The sequence below is a fragment of the Ochotona princeps genome, chromosome 1, assembly GCF_030435755.1.
Source record: "Ochotona princeps isolate mOchPri1 chromosome 1, mOchPri1.hap1, whole genome shotgun sequence".
Classification (NCBI taxonomy): domain Eukaryota; kingdom Metazoa; phylum Chordata; class Mammalia; order Lagomorpha; family Ochotonidae; genus Ochotona; species Ochotona princeps.
Window position 1 is genome coordinate 20036910 of NC_080832.1, and position 20617 is coordinate 20057526.

The 20617-nt window shown below is 37.9% G+C and overlaps 1 protein-coding gene across 5 annotated transcripts in view; it reads right to left on the reverse strand.

The window, feature by feature from the left end:
- The window catches only part of UTRN (utrophin), a 507084-nt gene that overhangs the window by 265447 nt on the left and 221020 nt on the right, over positions 1-20617 (reverse strand). For all 5 annotated transcript variants that reach the window (XM_058667660.1, XM_058667612.1, XM_058667721.1 and 2 more), the window contains 11 exons: positions 19486-19614; positions 19019-19189; positions 16334-16495; positions 15460-15597; positions 13674-13868; positions 12704-12876; positions 9556-9706; positions 8201-8376; positions 6578-6713; positions 5490-5639; positions 2685-2760 (listed from right to left, as the gene is read on the reverse strand). In XM_058667660.1, coding sequence (XP_058523643.1) covers positions 2685-2760; positions 5490-5639; positions 6578-6713; positions 8201-8376; positions 9556-9706; positions 12704-12876; positions 13674-13868; positions 15460-15597; positions 16334-16495; positions 19019-19189; positions 19486-19614 — 1657 coding nt within the window. The remainder of the gene's footprint in view (positions 1-2684; positions 2761-5489; positions 5640-6577; positions 6714-8200; positions 8377-9555; positions 9707-12703; positions 12877-13673; positions 13869-15459; positions 15598-16333; positions 16496-19018; positions 19190-19485; positions 19615-20617) is intronic.

Consider the following 20617-nt stretch of genomic DNA (forward strand, 5'->3'; position numbering starts at 1 on the left):
ATGCAGGCGGGTGGCTGCCACATGCTGGGTGTGGGAGGCAATAGGAGAAAATGGGGAGAAACTGTTTAATGAGTTTTCCTTTTGGAATGATGGAAATATTTTGGAAGCTGATACAGGTGGTAGTTACCCGGTATTGTGAATGTACAAAATGCCACTCAATTGTTCACTTTGAAATGGTTAATTTTTTTAAAAAAAGGCAGAATGAAACACTGAGTGGAAAGACTGAAAGTGACACTGAGGTCAGTCTCAGGTGTCCTAACTCTCGCAGGGATGATGAGCTTTGTGTAACTAACTGTGCACCTAAAGGAGGATACGGGTTTGCTGTAAGCTGTTCTGTGCCTGTGTACCTCTACATTTAGATTCAAACTTCTGCTGCTTTACCCAGATGACATGTAAAATTAAGATAACCCAGGAGCCAGCACTGTGGAACGGAGGCTATAGCTGCTTTCTTTGAGGCCAGCATCTCACATGGATGCCAGTTCATGTCCCAAATGTTATGCTTCCGATTAAGTTCCCTGCAAAGTTCCTTGGAAAAGCAAAGGCATATGGTCCAAGTGCTTGGGCTGCTGCACCCACACTGGAGGCCCAAAAGAAGCTATGGACTCCTGGCTTCAACCAGCCATTGCAACCATTTAGGGAGTATAACACTGGATGGACTCAATCTCTCTCTCTCTCTCTCTCTCTCTCTCTCTCTCTCTCTCTCTCTCTCCCTCCCTCCCTCCCTCCCTCCTTGCTATTCAAATCAATACAATTTTTAACAACTAAAGTAATCAAATGCTATGTTATGAAAAATATCAACTCCTTTACCTATATCTGTGGAGTTGAACTGGTATCTAACATTTTGATACTAATTGAGAAACTATAAAAATGTGATAAAATATACACAGCAGAATACTACTCAGCAATAACATGAAATCTTGCGATATGCAGCAACATGAACATAACTGGAGGTCAATATGTTAAGTGAATTAAGCAAAGACAGCTACCGTGTGATCTCACTCATTTGCCAAATATCGAAAAGTGGACCTCATAGAAAGTAACACTACAATGGTCCTTACAAGAGCCAGGGGAGAGTCGCAGACAGAAAAGGATGCAGAAAGGTTGGTGAGTGGGTTCTGGTTACAGTTAGGAATAAGAAATTCTGGCATTTTATTCACAATAGATGAACTAGGTAATAATACTATACCATATATTTCTCAAAAAATTTATAAAGGATTTTGAATGTTTTCACTATACACAGAACTTAAATAGTTGAGTAGATAGATATATTCAGCTTGATTGATATTATGCTGTATATACACATATAGACAGATGACATGATACCCCATAAAAATGTAGAATTTTTTCCTTAAGATTTATTTATTTTCACTGGAAAGGCAGACTTTATGGTGAGGAGAGACAAAGAAAAGATCTTCTATCTGCTGCTTCACTCCCCAAATTGCTATAAGGACTGTAGCAGAGCTACTCTGAAGCCAGGATCCAGAAGTTTCTTCTGGGTCCCCAAGATGCTGTAGGCCAACCGTTTGGTGCAGTGGCTAGGATGCCACTGGATGCCCATATCCCATGCCAGAGATCCTGGATCTAAGTCTCAGGCTCAGCTCCCAATTCCAACTACCTGCTAATGTGCACCATGGAGTTGGGGGCGGGGGAAGCAGGTGAGGGTTCAAATACCCAAGTCCCGGGGCCCGGCATGATGGCCTAGCGGCTAAAGTCCTCGCCTTCAACAGGCGGGATCCCATATGGGTGCCGGTTCTAATCCTGGCAGCTCCACTTCCCATCCAGCTCCCTGCTTGTGGCCTGGGAAAGCAGCTGAGGATGGCCCAAAGCTTTGGGACCCTGCACCCGCATGGGAGACCTGGAGGAAAGTTCCTGGTTCCTGGCTCCGGATCGGCACAGTACCGGCCGTTGCGACTCACTTGGGGAGTGAATCATCGGATGGAAGATCTTCCTCTCTGTATATCTGACTTTGTAATAAAAACAAATAAATCTTTAAAGAAAAAAAAAAAACAAATACCCAAGTCCCTGTCACGCATGGGGAACAAATGGATTGAGTTCAGAACTCCTGGCTTTGGTCTGGCCCAGTCCCTGCTGTTGCAGGCTTTTGAGCAAGTAAGCTAGCAGATTGAAGATCTTTCATTTGGTTTGTGAGTCTCCAATTCTTTGTTTCTCTGAACTCTGTGTTTCAAACAAAATCATTTAAAAATGACATTCTGGCCACTGCAGGCTAATCCTATGCAAGCAGTGCTGGCATCCCATAAAGCACCAGTTCACATCCCAGCTAATCCACTTTTAATCCAGCTCCCTACCTACATCCTGGGGAAGCAGCAAAGATTGGCTCAAGTCCTTGGGGTCCTACACCCCTGTGGGAAAACCAGAAGAAACTCGTGGCTCCTGGTTTTGGATCAGCTCAGCTCTGGCAATGGACCATCTGGGAAGTAAACCGACAGATGGAAAATTCTGTCTCTCTTTCTCTTTGTCTCTGTGTGTGTGTCTCTTCTCTGTAAATCTGCTTTTCAAACAAATAAATCTTAAAAGAAAAAGACATCCTTTTCTAGTAATTGGAAGTAGAATAATAAATCACAATTGTATGATGCTAAAGGTTTTCTTCAATTCTCATGCGGTATTCATATTACAAAATGTATCAATGTTTGTATGATATCTTGTTAAGTGATAAACTACCTTACCAGTAATCCTTGTTGGAGAAACAGAGCAGGGCTCTTGGCTGCGTTCCTTCAGCGTAGTAGGCAATTCTCTGCATATCTATCAGGTCAAACAGAAAGGGAATATCATATAAAGACATGTTTTGACAATGACAGATATTATCTAAATGACAGTTCAACCATTCTTGCCTTTTGCCAGCTAAGCTTGTCTGCACTGTCAACACGGCAACCTTGCTCAAGTCCTAAACTCCAGTCCTTAACTTCCCTGACTCTCCACTCCCTTGAATTCCTTTAAAACTCCACTGCTGACTTTACTCACAGCACTAGGATTGGCTCTTCAGCTTCTCCCACCAGTTTATTCTCCTCCAGCCACCCATCAAACACCAATGTTCCATAGGGCCATTTTTTTGTTTTTTTTCTTCTTCCCTTTGACTCTGGATCCTTGTCTGAATCCAATTTCCCGGTGGCTTCATTTCCCATTTGGAATGCTGAGAGGCTAGAGACTTCCCAAAAATTAGCTTCTATTCAATGCTCTTACCTAGATATTTACAAGCATCCAAACAGGAATTCTGGCATCCTCTTCATGAACTTTTTTCAAGGCTCTAAATTATTTTTTCTGTATCAATTACTAGTATCACTATATCCATTAAACAGGGTTATTTTAATAGTATAATTTTCTTTGGCTTAAAACTCACCAATAGCTGCTCTCTAAATGGTGAACTTGAAGTTCAAATCCCTTGTGATGCATTATGAGGCCTCCAAGTTCCAGTGTCAGCAAATACCTGTCAGTCTAACACTCTCCCTAAACAACTTCCAGGACCCAGCTACACTATGTCCATCCTTAGCCCCCTCTCAGTCCTTTCACTGGTTGCTTCTCGTTGCTCTGTAACACCCTTTGCCTGATTCTTCATTGGACCAATATGATTCCTCCATCATAAGTTGATTTGGTTCTGATATTCTCTGCAAAACTTCCAAAGTCAGGGGGGTGTTCTGTTCCCAGGCATACTTTCATGCTATAGTTGTCATGTCTACCTGTCTCAGCTATGAATGTGCTGTTGGCAAGTAACAGCATCATACTGCACCACACTTTAGGTTGTGACTTCCTAAAATTACACCCAGATCAAGGTGAGGGGAGAAGCTATAATAAGTGATTGCATGGATGAATGAAATACCCAAGATTATTATTTCCTAATGTGTCCACACAATAAACACTGCTTATTTTATACATTTATAAACCACCAAAATAAAACATTAAAATCAGTGTGAAATCCTCAAACGGAATCCAAAATATTATCTGCCATTGTACTCCTAAACTGACCACCCTGCCGTCCTCTATGCAATATCCTTTGGCATTCATCATGTTAATTAACATGCTTGCTCTGATTGAATATAGGCAGACAGGCACGTGACGCGAGTACCAATACATCTGGAGAAAAGTGTGAGATGAGAGAGTAGCAGACGAAGTCACAGAGTTAATGGGAAGTCAAACCAAGAGCCTTGGAGGTTAACAATGAGGACCCTGGCTTCCACTGTGAGATGGAATGCAATTACGGGAAATTTTCTCACAGGAGTTACTTAAACTAAATGATGTTTAACACATCATTTTGACTGCTTTGTTAGGAGGAGACTGACAGAGGGTACAGATAGCAGCAGCAGTGAGAAGACCTCTGAGGCAGTGCAGACAGGAGATGACAGGTGACTGAAGAAACGGAGTAGGAATGGGGTGACTAGACACAACCAAACTCATGATATGTCTTCGCCCAGGAAACTTGAAAGAAACACTCGTGTTCCAGTATCTACAGCTGGCAAGACTTTGCTATCCTTTCCTCTGTATGTATTCATCTAGCCATTCCTATTCATCAAGAATAGGTGTGACCCCAAAGTAACTGATTTTTCTTTTCTTCTTTTCATGCTTGTCATATCATTAAGACAGACTTCAAAATTTCTGATCAAAGCTGTAGTACGGATATAAGTGCCATTAGACTAGATGGAAGACGGACACTGAGGCACAAAGGGTAGGTGCATTTCAGAAACTGAATCACATATACTAATGTGAGGAGTCTCTCCTATTCCAAGTACAGGCAGGAGGCAGGCCACTGGGTGTTTAAATTGAAAGCATGGAGCATAGCAAGAGGTCTAAGCCACAGATATAGATGTACTCAACACAGTAACAACAACTCAAGCAGATTATATAGGCAAAACAGTACATCCCAGAACATAGGATAATGGCTGTTATTGCAAGAGGATAGGAAAAAAAATGACTGATATCAGGGTGTACGTAAAGCAACAGCAGAGTCATGATCATTTCGTGTCCCACAAAGAACTCATATTATGATGTGGTATTCCCTTAACTACTTAAATGCAAAAATAATATTAATAATGGTATTAAAAGAAGAACCCCCATCTTACACATTTATTAGTTACCCATTACATTCCACTGGGAAAAATTAAATATGCATTGAATTAGTGAAATTGTTAATAAGCTTACAATTGTGAAAAGTCATACATAACATCTATTTCAAGAAAGCTACATCAAGATCTTCAACTTATGATTATAATTACTGACAATTATTGTCTAGTTGTAGAGCATGCTCATTTTAATGTAGTATAGTATATACTATGTAATGTACAAATGCCCTGGGCGAAAGAATTCCATGTAATAGAAAAAAGAAAAAGCCGTTAAAACTCTACACTCAGATTACAAAGAAAAGCATGCATGTCTGTAAGTATCAATAAAATACATTCAGAACTGCATATGCTTAAGTGTTTGACAGGTGCATGATGCTGTTCTTTGTCAAAAGCAACACATGCAAGAAACTCTGTACCCACCTTACTCCATGTCATATTGACACTTCTTAAGCTTTCTGAAATTTTCTCCCTTTCGTGCAAACTCAGACTTTTATCTGAAAGCACTTCCAATTCGATCCTGTTCAGCAACTTGCGCTTTTCACCTTGTTCCTCCAGTTCCTGAGCTAAGTCCTACAGAGAAAGAGAAAGCAAACACAGCTATAAGATTGCTACCAAGGTCAAGTACAAGAATTGGATCAGACGTCCTTCGGAAACGCCTTCTAAATGTGGACTGTTGGTTTCTCCCAAGGAAGAAAAACTTGGAAGCAGCCTGAACTCATTAACAAGCTGTAACTGACAGGAAATAGACACATACCAGTAGACCACAAACAGTGCCTACTGTTTCCTAACAGGACCAAGTTATAATCCTACTCACCTTGTCAATTTAATACTCTGTTCTACCTTGCTACCTTCTAGCCCGTGTTTTAAATAGCTTAACTATCATATTCACATACACATTCACACACCATTTTTAAATTCAAAAAATATGAGCATGCTATGTTATTGCTTTGCAACAAGTATTTCAATTCTTAACAAAAAGATAGCTATGTAGGGACATAAACTTTCAGGGAAATTTGAAAAGTACTGGCATATCTACATATACTCATGTGTCAGTAATTATTATATGCATATACCATTATAAATACTTCCTGTTGGTTGAAAATCAAAAACAAAACCTGATTATAAATATAAACATGTTTTCAATTCACTCAGTTTTTCATCTTGTAAGTAATAATCATTAGTAATTCTTCATATATGACAGCAAAAACAAAAACAAAAAAAAACAACTTGCTGCCCTGTCATAATCTAAAATAATAGTTTGCTTAAAATATCTGAAAATCCTTTGATCTAATGCTGACACTTCAATGGTTTGTCCTTTTTGTGTGAGTCCAACTTAAGCTCTTGAAAGGACGAAGTTATAGCTGTTCTTAAAAAAAATTCCTCTTCCAAGTTTACCACATTTACCACAAAGTACTTTCTTCCTCTTTACTGCTTCGGTCAACCATGAACTTAAGCGCCATGGCTGTGCAGTGCAAGGCGGTGGCAAAGACAGAGAACAAAGCACTTACTGTTAATTCCTGCAGGTTGGCGTCCGGCTCAGTGGTAGACGCCGTTCGCACAGCACTCTCAGCCTTTGCTACCCAACACACAAGGTCGTCCAGCAATTTCCTATATTCCATCACCTGCTTACTTTTCTCTTTTAATCTAAAACAAACACCATTGGAAAACATGTTTGAAAAATGCCACCTATTAAACCAGAATTCAATGTGTTTTGGACATCTAGACTGAAATACTCCCCTCAAAATATAACTTCCAATCATTATTTCAGGTATGTTTTCAAATGAATTTTAATAATATTGTTGACATTCTACAATACTAAAGGTTATTCAATAATTATAACAGGAATTTTAATTACACTCAAAAGCATGTAAACTAAATATTTATTCTGCTATGAAGAGCTGTGTAAAACTTTAACATAAAAGGCTTTTTTGAAACTTAGATACCACTGTGCTGCATAATGGAATTTTTTCAAAGAAACTGTAAAACAAATATCTATCTAAAAAATAAGGAAAAACACATAATTCTCCTTGAGGACTCCATGGGAATAGAAAGGCACCATTGTAGGAGATATTATTCACACTAAGTGGCAACTATTACTCTATTCACAAGATACAAAGAATAAGGTAAGATCCTGAGAACTGGGCATTTTTTACAAGCACTACAAAAGGAAAAAGTGTAAGTTTAGTTAGTTCATTAAAACAGTTATTACATTTGAATATAAAAAGAGACCTAGAGAAAAAACAAAGCAACAATTTTAAAGTATATAAGAAAAAACATTCAGATGAATTTTCCAAAAAGGAACTTCCTTAATTAGATCTTTTAAATGTTGTAAGAATAACATTTATAAGAATGTGAACCATCTGTTGGAAGATGAGAATATGATTAGAGCTCATATGACAAAAAAGATTATGTATTTTTATAAGAGCGGGAAGGCTATTAACAATGTGGCAGTATTATTTTTATGTTTGCTGTAATTAGCTGCTGTTTTAAAACTGAATGTAATTTTTTAATGAATTACATTGTGTTCTCCCTAAAAAGAATTTACTTCCTTATGACTATGACTTTTTATTTTTAATTACAAAGGTCTAACATAATGATATAAACACACATAATAAAGTGTTAGTAAACAGACCCGGTGTGGTAGCGTAGTGGTTAAAGTCCTTGCCTTCAACACACCAGGATACCATATGGGTGCCAGTTCTAATCCTGGTGGCCCCTCTTCCCATCCAACTTCTTGCTTGTGACTCGGAAAAGCAATCAAGGATGACCCAAAGCCTTGGGAACCTGCACCCAGGTAGGAGACCTGGAGGAGGCTCCTGGCTTCGGAAAGATATAGCCCTGGCTGTTGCAGTCGCTTGGGGAGTCAATCAACGGATGGACATCTTCCTCTCTCTCTCTCTCCTCTTCTCTGTATATTTGACTTTGCAATAAAAATGCATAAACCTTTTTAAAAAAAAAATTAGTAAACTTCTGGAGAATCAGCAAATGTGAAGGAATACTGTAATGCTTAAAAAAAACGTGAAACTCACTATCATTGCACCAGATGACAAAAGAACTCTCACTGGATCATTGCAGAAGATTCTACACAAAATACATTGAGCGTTGTCTGTAAGTGAACACAGCTAAGTTACCTCTGCCGCCTGTCTCTCACTTCTCCAACGACCGCGCGCCAGCGTTGGTTCATGCCTGCCAGCTTGTCTTTCAGGAAGTGTCCATCAGCAGGGGAGAGTTTCTGGGCAATCCCATCCGCGGTTCGGTTCAGTACTGCCACCCTGGGCTGGTGGCTCTCGATGCCCTCTTCAAGTTCCTGCAAGAAAGCGTCAACCCCAATAAATCCCAGGATTCACAATCCCCAGCATGGCAGTTATGTTCACAAAAGGGCGTTTAGTTGTTATTCGTTAAACGCTTCAGGAGACAATAATTACCCTGACCGGCATTATGCAGTGTGTACATGTGTCGAACCATCACTCATACTTTTTATACATCAGTTAAAAATACCATTATTTTTAAAAGGAAAAACAATTCATTTCATGGAACACACCTAATGAAATCTACTTTGAAATCTAACTCAAACTGGCATGAAACAAAATAAAAAGGACAGTGCAACAGAAATGAAACAAATTAATAGCTACTCATATTGAGGCAAAAGCATCAATCATGTTAAAGTAAAGTGAATTGCTTATCGTCTTCTGCCAAAGTGCTCAAAGCATCCCTTTAAAGACACACACGTGTGTATATATGTGTGTGTATATATATGTATATATGTATATGCATAACCACATACAAATACATACACATATGTACTTTACTCACTGATCCAAAAATTTTTTGGTAACCAATAAAAGGAATATTTTAAGATCAAATTTCAACCTCTAACTGCAACTACAAAAGTAAAAAAAAAAGTGAATTAACACCTTGATGAACATTCTCTAATTCCTCACAAAGGTTCTAGGTAAGACACTTTTTAAAAATACGTTGGTTTTAATGAAAGGAAAATGCTTTGCAATGCTAAAACTGTATGTGCTTCTCACCATGATTTTTCAATCGTTATCAGTGGAGCTGATTTTGCTAAGGTGTTACACGTTCCTGAGGCTGAGCTAGAGTTACATGAGCAGCTGCAGCTATAGCCAAAGCACAACTTGTTTTTTATGAGTATTGCCAGTGGTACAAAGAAAAGCATGAGATACCTACGCGTTTAAGTACAAAAACAGAGGTGAGGCATGCATATATTTTTCTGTCCTTGACACAGACTCTAGGACAGAATTTTACACATGTTACTCTAAATATAAAATCAGGAAAAAAAATCACACTGCCCACTAAACAGCACTTTCTCTTTAAATCTCTTTAAAATCATATATGACCAGCTTATCCTAAAGCTCTGAAACTGGACAACAGAAGAGTAATAAAAATCACAAAATGACATCCTACTCCTATAATTAGCCCTGACTTTTGGACTCTGCAGACTGCAGGGAAGGGGAGCACTCACCGGTTGATGCATCTGGGCTTTCTCCGGGTCCAGGCTGCCATCGGGAGCGCAGGTGTCAAGCAGCACCTCTTCAGCCTCGGTGATCCACTGCATCAGGTCATTGAGGTCACAGTGCAAATCCCTCCATTCTTCCACAGCCCGATCAAAACAGCTGAAGGACAACAAACAAAACAAAATAGGGCTCTAAACTTCCCAAACTATCTAGAAGCAATTTTATTTTGAAACAAAAATTCAAATCTCATTGAAACTGGAAGTCTCCAAATGAGTGAATTGTAACACTTTACTGACAAGATCAATTGTCACTGTGGGTTGCAGGGGACAATTACTTTAAAAAAAAAAAAAAAAAAGGCACCATCCCAAGAGCACAGAAATCTGCACACACCATCATCTCCCTATCCTCTTCTTTCTTTATGTCGCTCCCTATCCCCCCGACACACACACACACACACACACACACACACACACACACACACACTGGGCACACATTGAAGTAGCTCCTTAACAGAAGGGAATAAGCCTTCTCCAGCTAAATCTGTGATATATTGTTACGGCACTTCAAGCCACTAATAAGGAAATACCACAAAACTTTCCTGGAAAAAAAAAGATGAGTTTATCACAGCCCTGTAGCCTAGCACTTAAGACACTTGCATCTTGAATTAGAGTATTTGGATTTCAATTCTGGTTCTGCTCCCGATTTCTAACTTTCTGCTAATTCATATACTCTGGAAGGGTCCAGGTGTTGGCTCAATGGTTCAATGACTGCACCCGTTCACCCACGTAGAAAACCTGGATTGCTTGCTTGGTTCCTGGCTCCAACACAAGTATAGTCCACTCAGAATGAGCATTGGGGGAACTACCTGCTGGGATTTTCAGGTATGTTTGCTGTCTCTGAAATTAACTAATCCATTAATACCTTTTAAATGTCTATTTGGACACCAAAATTTGCAAAACCTACACATATGATTGACCTAACTCCAATTTTCACAAACATTTAAAATGTCCTATGTAGTTGAAGTGACAACTAATTCCAGTGTCACATTTACCTCAGGAAGATGCAAAACTCAGACTAAGCAACCAGCTGTTGGGATTTCTACTCAAACCCAACTCTTTTAGAGATAAAAAAAAGAAAGAAGTAAAACTCCATTGCTGGTCATGTTTGAAATATACAAAATAAGTATAAAAAAGGAAAACTTGTGTAGGATTTGGATCCTACAGAATCTTCTTCTATTTTTTGTCTTTTTATAGTAGAGCTGGGAACAGTTAACAGAAATCTGAGTTTTCAGTGATATTGGTAAAAACTTTATTTATATGATAAAAAGGTGATTATATTTAAAATAATAAAATAATCCCTGACATCACTAAATCCTAAATATTTATATGGTCTTCTTGTGTGAAAACGATTTTAAAAATATGTTGATTGTTCATAGGGAGACAACATTTTACTGGACATGAAAGAAAGAAGAGTACTTAAAAAATACTTTGAAAAGATATTAACTTCAGTATCTTTATTAAAATGTACACTAACCACATAACTTGTAATTTCCAACTTTCAGACATTGCAGAAACAGATACAAAATGTTTCTAGAAAGTCTGTCCCAGAAATATAAAAAGTTTAAAAACACAAACACTAAACTCAGATCCATGTCACAACTAACAGATTATATTTCAAACAGAGCTAATCATCAGTTACAGTTATGAATTAAAGCGAGAAAACTTGTGAAGAGGTATGCTCAGGTAGCGTTCGCAAACCATCACCTTCATTCTATCCAGCAAACTCCTAGAGCTGGCTAAGGGGTGCATGAAGGGCTATCAGCTTCCCCAGACTCAAGAAACTCAAACACTAAACTTTGCCAATCCTATAGAAAAGTGTGCTAATCCTTCCATCATTTTTGCAGCTAGGAAAAAGGTTTGCTGGACTATTTTTATCTTAAAATCATTATGCTGCTTCTTACTTACAACCTTATGCAGTATTTTTTTCTGGTTATTCCTTCACCCGGCTAACTTTGCAATCTGAAAAAAACTTTGCAGACCCTGAGAATCTCAAACAGGGCTTCCTGTAACGTTTCCATCATACACCATGTACTAGTTCTTACAATATACCTCTAGATCCTGACAGATTTTATCTGTGTAGTATACCTATCTTATAACGCTTTAAATCCCCTTGCCATTGGCTACGTTTGCCTTGTTTTAACACTCAAGATATATATCTCTGAATAAACAAGTAAGTAGGCAGATGGGTAACTGTTCCTATAATGAAATGCAATTTCAAAAAATTTCAAAAAAAAATGATAGCGATAGAATGACCAATACAACTAAAAGGAAAATTATTCCTGGTAGAAAACATAATTTTTGTAAAAATCCAATAAGGAAAAAAAGTAAAAATAGCTTCATCATATTGTGGAAAATATGATGGAAAGTTTTGAAAATATGTAGGAAAATTCGACAGTAGGCCAACTGAAGAACACCATTAAACATTAAGCTCGAGACAAGAAGTCTGGGCTTTGTCCACAAAGCGGTGAAAGCCGCCAAAGAACATTGTTAGTAAAAAGGATAAACAAGGGTCTGAGATAATAGCCCAGAAATATGTGACCTAAAGAACATAACAAAATGTGCCAGATAAGAGAATGTACCATTATTTTCTTACGATGGTTTCAATATTATTGATTCAGGAAAATATGAATGTTAATGCCACAAACCACTGTAGCATCAGCATCAGTCAGTCCTCAAAAAAACCACCATATTTAAATTTCACTTATCATTCTTTTATGCAGGCCAACAACGAACTTGAGAAGTACTATAGACTTTTATAGAGGTGTGTCCATATTAAGATATGATGTTCATCCTATGTGTGATATCACCTGTGATATTAAGATAATACAATCATCTTATTGCGATCAACTACATGTCATTAATTCCTCTTTCTTTAAAGAACTTTACCCACCACAGTTATTCAGTAGGACACAATTTAAGGATATGAAACAGTCGTACTAGTCTTAGTTAACCCTGCCCTCATAACAACACAAGAAATTTACTAATATCAAGTAATTTAGCACATACCCTTAACCTCTGAAATCAACATATACATGCACTGTCACGTGGCACATAAGCTGAGACGTTTTTATTAAACACCGATTTCATTTGCACATACCTTTTATGGTCATTGTACATTCTGTTAATTCTGTCCCACTTCGAATTCAGCTGGGTAAGGGTATCCCTGATTTGAATGGCTTCAGGTCCAGAGGCTTCAAGAATAACATCTGGCTGCTTTTCATGAATGACTGCAATCTGCTCTCCAAGTTTGTCCAGCTGGTCTTTGATATTCTAAAAGCAGTTGTAATATATAAACAAAGTGCAGCAAAGCAACAAAAGGAATGGAATCAGAGGTGACAAAAATCTGAAGTGTGTAACACCCATCTAAAAAGTAGCAATGAGGAAATCATCATTGTTCATGTAAGCTCGACACTTAAACAAAAATCCTTATTGACCAAACGGAGAGTAATGCTATGTAATATTGTAATGGCAAGGGCGGAAAACTTCCATGGATGTTCAAAGTGGTATCTGCATAAGACATACAAAATATTTTACTATCACTGTTTAAAGCTTAGTGAAGGATGGGAAGTTGGAATCATTATACTACTATTATTAATTATTATTATCAGATAACGCTACTTTAACTGACAGAGATGAGATACCGAATCTACCCTACCTGAGATTTTCTTTTCACATTAAAATGCAATCAAGATTATATGAGAAGGTCTTTAATAGTTGAATTAACATAATCAACATGCCATTCCATATCTCAATGACTGGCCATCTTAAAGCTTTTCAAATGACCTGATCAATGCTGCATTTTATGGCATCTGACAAACAAATTCATCACCCAGGGTCTGCTCTCTGATGTTTGAATACAAAAAAAGTCTACTATTATGAATAATTACTAATTGTGCATCCATTAAAACTGATACCCATTTTTATGAGATTAATATTTCCACAAATGTTATTAAATCATTGGTGCAAGTTTTAAAGCACATTGACCACTTGGCGGGTGCAGTAGCCAATTGTTCGCTTTACTTCTATATTAACTGTGACTATTCCAGTACAAATGCTTGGAGGATTACCTTTAGGGAATCTTCCTGGAAAGAGAAGTCCTCATAGACAGAACCATGGAGCTTTGGAACATTCAGTGATAAATCCACATCCTCCATGGAAAGTAAAATCTTATTAATTTCAACCAAATAATCTGTGGGGAGCTGTGATGATGATGGAATTCCTGAAGTGAGTTGTCCTGTTTTCCTCCGTTGACTATGGATGGCCTAAGAAACAAATGAAATACCCAATGCCATGAAGTTAAATAACATGCTACTAGATGAGAGTAACACAGCTACGATACATCCCCTTTAATGAAAAGCCACAAGGCAAAATCAACAACAGAAAGAAAAAAGAAATTTTAATTTAGAAATAACATTTTAAAATGTGAAATCTTGCTTTGCGTGTTTTACAGAAGCCTTAAGCAACGAAGTTTTTGAATAATAATCAGAAAGAATGACACTGAAATAACACATACAGGTCCAAAGAATGTAAAAGTCAGCTATGAAATCCACCCAAGGTCCAAACACAAAACAATACGGAATGTTGGACTTGTGACTGTTGCTGAAGCACTATACTACTGTAATAATATGGGGAAAAACAGGAGTGAGGAAATGGGGGAATGGATGGGGGAATCCCTATGCCTACAGAACCACACCATGAAAACTTGAAAGAAAATAATGATAACAATAGATATATCCTAAATATACTTAAGATAAGTAAATAGTAAAGTGACAAAAACTTAAGACTATTTTGTGTATGAACTTAATGCCAGGAAGCAAAACTTTAAAACATTTCAAGTTTATATTTTAAACCTGCATTGCTGTAGACACCCTTAACAAACTCTAAGTCCCATCTACACCCTATTGTTAAACAGCATCAATAAGTTAGTATTTACAAGAGTTTTCTCAGAGACCAATCTTATCTCATTTAATCAAGAGGAAACATAACTTATCAGAGTTATCAGCTGCTGCTTGGAAAGTTCTACATGAAAGAAAACATTGTAACCATTTGCATTTCACTCTTCTAAAAATATCACAATTACACTACACACATCTGGACCTCACTACTGGAAACACAGGTAAATTAATCATGTCTTCATAATAGCATAAGAAATGCAATGGGTTACAGCACAAAATCACTACCTTTGAGATCAGTGTTACAGAGTATGCGTGTCCTAGCTGAGACAACAGATCCTGAAATGCCACACACAGATCCAAGGCTACGGGGACCACTCATCAGCCCTAATCCAGATCTTCTGGACCTGCACCTCAGAGCCATAATCCTATTCTGTTTGATTCCCATGAATTAGCCAGAGTCTTGCAGAGGCCATCTGGCTTTTCAAATCCCCAAAAGGCCAAATATATGTTTGCAACTACTTGACTGTTCTTGAAGGACATGCAACATTGTAGTTACTTTCCTGATTCTGATCTCCCCTTCCCAACTGTGGTGGAATTCTGGTCGTTAGGGCATCTCGTCACTGCCACACGGCTCTGCTCTGTCTGCTGCTTCCCTGTGGCCGTGTGTTCCCAGCTATCTCTCCGCTTTTGGTCTATCTAGTCCTACCACCCAGGACCGCACCCTCTCTGCTTCTCCTCCACCAACCCTCCTTCATCCATTAACATGTCCTCACCCTATTCCACCATCTTTGTTCCCTCTGTGCTTTGTCCTGCCCCATGCAACAATACAATACTACCCAGTAATCCACACTAGAAAGGAAGTGGTTTGAGTTAGTGTCCATGAACATAGCCTCAAACATCTGAGTGGCAAGGGCCAAAGAGGTGCGTTGAATTCCCCAGACTTGCACCAACACAATACCTTCACTTTGTTGTATCTTGTGTGCAGAAGGAGCAACTGCAAACGGATCTTTTCTTTTTTACTGTCCTCCGTAGGCTGATGCAACATTTGTTCTCCCCTTTGTAGGACATCCTCAATCTGGGCTCTATCCTCATCCAGCTGAATGTGTAAGAGCGAAAAACAAATCAAAACAAAACAAAAAAGGACTCACTCACTATCCCTTCCCAAAGCAAGACAAACCTCCTAACAAGACAAACCTCCTAACTATAGTGTTAGTCAAGATAGGTTCATCTGAATGATGCAAAAGCCATATACATTTTAAAATACTTATATTTCAGACCAGGGATGCTTTCCCAATGAAACTGTTAAATTTATCTGGACAATAAGATGCTGGACTCTCTGCATGGTTCATGCCCACAATGAAGGAATCATGACTGGATATGATCTGTACTATTATAACAATGTGGAGGAATTCAATGTGGGGGGAGGGTTTTGGGGAGCAGTTGGAGGAATCCCAGAGTCTATGAAACTGTGTCATAAAATGAAATAAATGTAGTTTTTAAAAAAAAAAAAAACTTCAAAGTTAGTTGGGTAGAAGTTGGCTAATACTACAGAAAGTGTATCTGTTTTTTTTTAAGTACCTTATAAATCAGTTGGCATTATATTCATAATCATTAGAAAATCATACTGGGGGGAGGGTGTGGGGAGGGGTGGGAGAAATCCCAGTACCTATGAAACTACTACAATGCAATTAATGAATAATAATAAAAAAAAGAAAATCATACTAGGATTTGTTTCTGGAAAGCAGATTATATAGATAAAAATGGATATAAATACATTTAACACACACAAAAAAATGGTAACACCATAGTTCTAAAAATTTCCTTGAACCAACCTTTTCACTGTCATCACTGGATTCCAAGTGTTTTTCCACAACTTTTAACATATTTTCTACATCATTTTCTAATTTTTCCAAGTCAGAATAAGGCACACAGGCTTCAAATGTTTCAGCGGTGACCAAGCCGTGGTAAGATAGGGGCTCCTGTCCAATTAGTAACTGTAGAAGGAAAAGAGTTCTCTGAAGATATATTCTGAATTTTTCTGAATATTTTAAAATAGGTTTCTCATTATTTTAAATTTTCATTATTATTTAAATTGTACACATGTATAAGGTACAGTGTGGTTATTCAAGATGCCTTCAGTAAGTGGAGATTAAGATCAGTTTGGTTGATAATTCATTTCACATGTTTTAAGTTTTTTTTTACTCAGACAATAATTGTGCATAGTATAGTTGGACACTTCAACAAATACATACAATGTGTACTGCTCCAAGTCAGTGTCACATTGCCACTTCCTTGTCATCACTAATCATTAGAACATTTACAAGCTCTGTTCTTCTAATTGCTCAGAAAACACATGTGAAGATAGCTGTAGCTAAATTCCTCATCAGTGATTGAAAATATGGAATGAGAGGAACTGGAGTGGATTTCATTTCACACATTCTCACAGCCGTGGTTTATATAAACTTGGGCCTTTTGAATTATTTCTTATTTTGCAAACTGTAATTAGAGCCGTGAGAGAGTGAGGGAGCAACCTGAAGAATGCAGTTTGATGGATTCTGACGCCACCTGTGAACATGGTGGAAAACAGGGTCGCCTCCCCGACCCAGGGTGGCAGGGACACATGATAGACTCCCTCTCAGCTGTTTTCCTAGAAAAACTCTCCTGCAGGTAAAAGCCTAAAAAAAATACGTATTTCTCAACAAAATATTTTCAGATCATGTCTACATAAAAAAATTATATATATATAAAAATACATATCCTATCCAGTTCAACTAATCTTGATTGTGTAAACTCCCTGCATGCACTGCAACATATATGCACTCAATATTTGCATAAATTTCAAGGATTTAACCCAAAGGCACATCAAGAGATGGATAAACAAAATATAAGTCAGGCAATTTTTTGACAAATATGGTATTTATGAAGAACAGCAAGAAATAAAAAATTAACATGTTAATTTTAACAAATTACGTAATGAAATAACCTACAGAGCTTAGAAACCATGTCAAATGAAAATATTAAAACTATATGAAAAATTTTATATTTTAATGAAATACATATGCAGAATAGATAAGAATGCCAAAATGTTTACAGGGGTTATTTAGGGAAACAGTGGTAATCTTGTTTTCATACTTCCTTTCAACCTGCCCCTAAATCTTACCGATTGTTTTTTATAGCAAGTAAAATCTCCCATACATCATTAGAAAAGAGTAAAATCAGCTTAGGACAGAGCATAAAGACGCAAGAGCAATGTTTATGGAAACACAAGCTAAAGTGTGAGTTCTTCTTTTTCTAAATTGTGAATAATATGAGTTTATTCATAGGCTCAAGAAGATAATGTGACCCATATTAGATATTTAAAGTAAGATTGGACAACATTTACTTCCTGCAAAAGGGAGGGCCCTTACTCTTCTATAACCTACACCGCAGCTCAAGACCGAATTAACTGGATAGTGAAAGAATGCCATTTGGTGAGCATTTTAACTGAGACTTTTTTTTTTAAGATTTATTTATTTTTATTGCAAAGATCTTGTGTCCACTGATTCACCCCCCCAAGTGACTGCAACAGGCGGTGGTGCGCCAATAAAACCCAGGAACCTGGAGCTCTTCCAGGTCTCCCACACAGGTGCAGGGTCCCTAGGCTTTGGGCCATCCTTGACTGCTTTCCCAGGCCACAAGCAGGGAGCTGGATGGGAAGTGGGGCTGCCAGGATTAGAACCAGAGACCAAATGGGATCCCAGTGCGTTCAAGGCAAGGACTTCAGCCGCTAGGCCACCGCGCTGGGCCCTTAACTAAGATTCTTAAAAGCTCAGAATCTTATGTCAAAATGAATATGTGATATCAATTTCCCTAACGTTTTGCTGTCTTTTTTTTCCCACCAAATCCTCAAAATGTTTTCATTTCCTCAGCTTATTTGACAAGCAAATACAGTCATGAGAATGTTATAATTAACATGTTTCCTTCTGTCCCTCATAAAATAAGGGTAATAAGGATGAAATTAAGAAAAACATTTACAGAGAGAAAAAGTTACATATGGTAGCACACACTTTAAAAAAGTGTTTGTTTATCATCCTCTCATTTCAGATTATATTTCTTAACATTATTAAACCTAGTAACTTTAATAGTAAGTTTTGATTGTGGCTTAATGGTAGCTTCTAGATTTGTCAGCACATAAAGCCCAAAACTGAAGTCCTAATAGTGTGATATAAGAGGACATATGTAAATAATAAAAAATAATGAGTTTCATATTTATTCCTTGCCTTGGAATTAATCCCAAGATCTCACAGCCAGTTCTAACCTTTGATAGAATCCTTGAGATATTTTTTTTCACCTAGTTTCTTGTTTACGCTCTTTCACGTGTAGAATCGTAATTAAACAAAGACATATCTGCTATACAAAAAAGGGACTAAAATCATTCTGATATCAATCTTTCCAAGGCAATATTATATAAATGATTATCATTTAGACATATAGCCATAGGAAAAAAAATGGTGTTCTATAAAAACATAATTACTCACTTTAGCACTTTGGATGTGTTGAGACACCTTCTCAAAGTTTCTGTTCAGTTCAGCTAACTTTGGTTCCACAAGCTCCTTGCTTGCACTGCCACGAGCATTCGTCAAAGCGACAGCTTGGTCGCGGACATTTTCAACCTGGAGGTTGGCATCGTCCAGCTCAGTTATTAAGCGCTAATTGTAAGAAACCACAAAATGATTCCGTGAGAAAAACCAACAGCAAACAGGGATGTAACGCTTGCTCAGCAACATCAAAAGAATCTCTGGCAGTCTGAATCAGAGATTTCTACACTGAATTAGCATAACAGCTGCTCCGAGATTCACTGGAGACCTCAGTTTCTCCCACCAAAATAAACGTTCAAGAATCTACCGCTTGGCAAAAACATGTGCACCAGAAAATTCCAGCAACCCACAAGAGAACGACAGCGGGACAGTCCTCCCCCGGAAACGGCGCGGGGCACTGGTGCTACCTTCACGATTTCTTCCCGTTTACTTGCTGGTTTTTTTTCAATCTCATCCAACATAGCTTCCGCTTGATAAAGCCAGGTACTGATGTGAGCAACATTTCCATCAAACATCTCCAGCTGGTTCTGATGGCTCTACAAAGGAATTCATACAGTGCTGTCACAACTATCTGACGTGCGTGCATAAGACAAGAACCTGAGATTTCAAAGACTTTCAAAAAAGCGACTCGAAAACTGATGTTTAAAAAGATTTCTACCTCCCTGCCTCTTTGGCAGTGGAACAGTCTATTTTAACCAAAACGGCACAGCCACAGTGAGATATTTTCTAAAGTTTATTGAACCTAGAACTCTACTATGCAAAAAGTTAAAGTTTCCTTTTCAATTTCAAGTGTGTTTTTCACGCCTCATTCTTGTGGCTGACATCATTTGCCTCCTTTTCATCAAATTTCTTAAAAAAAAAAAAAAAAACACTTAAGGACATAACAATATAGATAAAAATGCGGATCAGATGAGATTCGGCCTGACCAATAAACACATCGTATGTTCCTTCACCTTGATACTCTCCGCCCTTAACATTACACCTGGGCAGAACTCCACTGCAGAGTGTGTCCTCATGAAGGATGAGAAAACGAGAGAAAACAGATTTGAAAACAGAAGCAGACACTTAAGCAGATTTAAACTGTGCATAGTACATGAAACTAAAGGCAAGAAGCTAAAACTTGACTAAAGGAATAAGAAAAAAAAAGAGCGAAAACTTAGAATATCAACGACTTTAGGAAGTTTATTTTCTAGGACGAAAAATACCAGGGAAAATGTATTTGTGTTTTCAAAAGGAGGAGAACTGTTTTTCTATAATATGAAAATATGTTGAAAAAATGAAATGTGACTAATAAATTATATGAGAAAAAAATCTGACAGATCTGGAATTTAAGTAAGAAAAATTGATGAGTATCAGAATTGCCCTTAGAAAGCTGGAAAACCAAATATTCTGATAGGACTGAAAGACAATACCCGAACAAGACATAGAAGGTATACACTAAAAAATAGGGCCTGGTGCAGTGGCCTAGCAGCTAATGTCCTCGCCTTGAACATGCCAGGATCACATATGGGCACTGGTTTTAATCCCAGCAACCCCGCT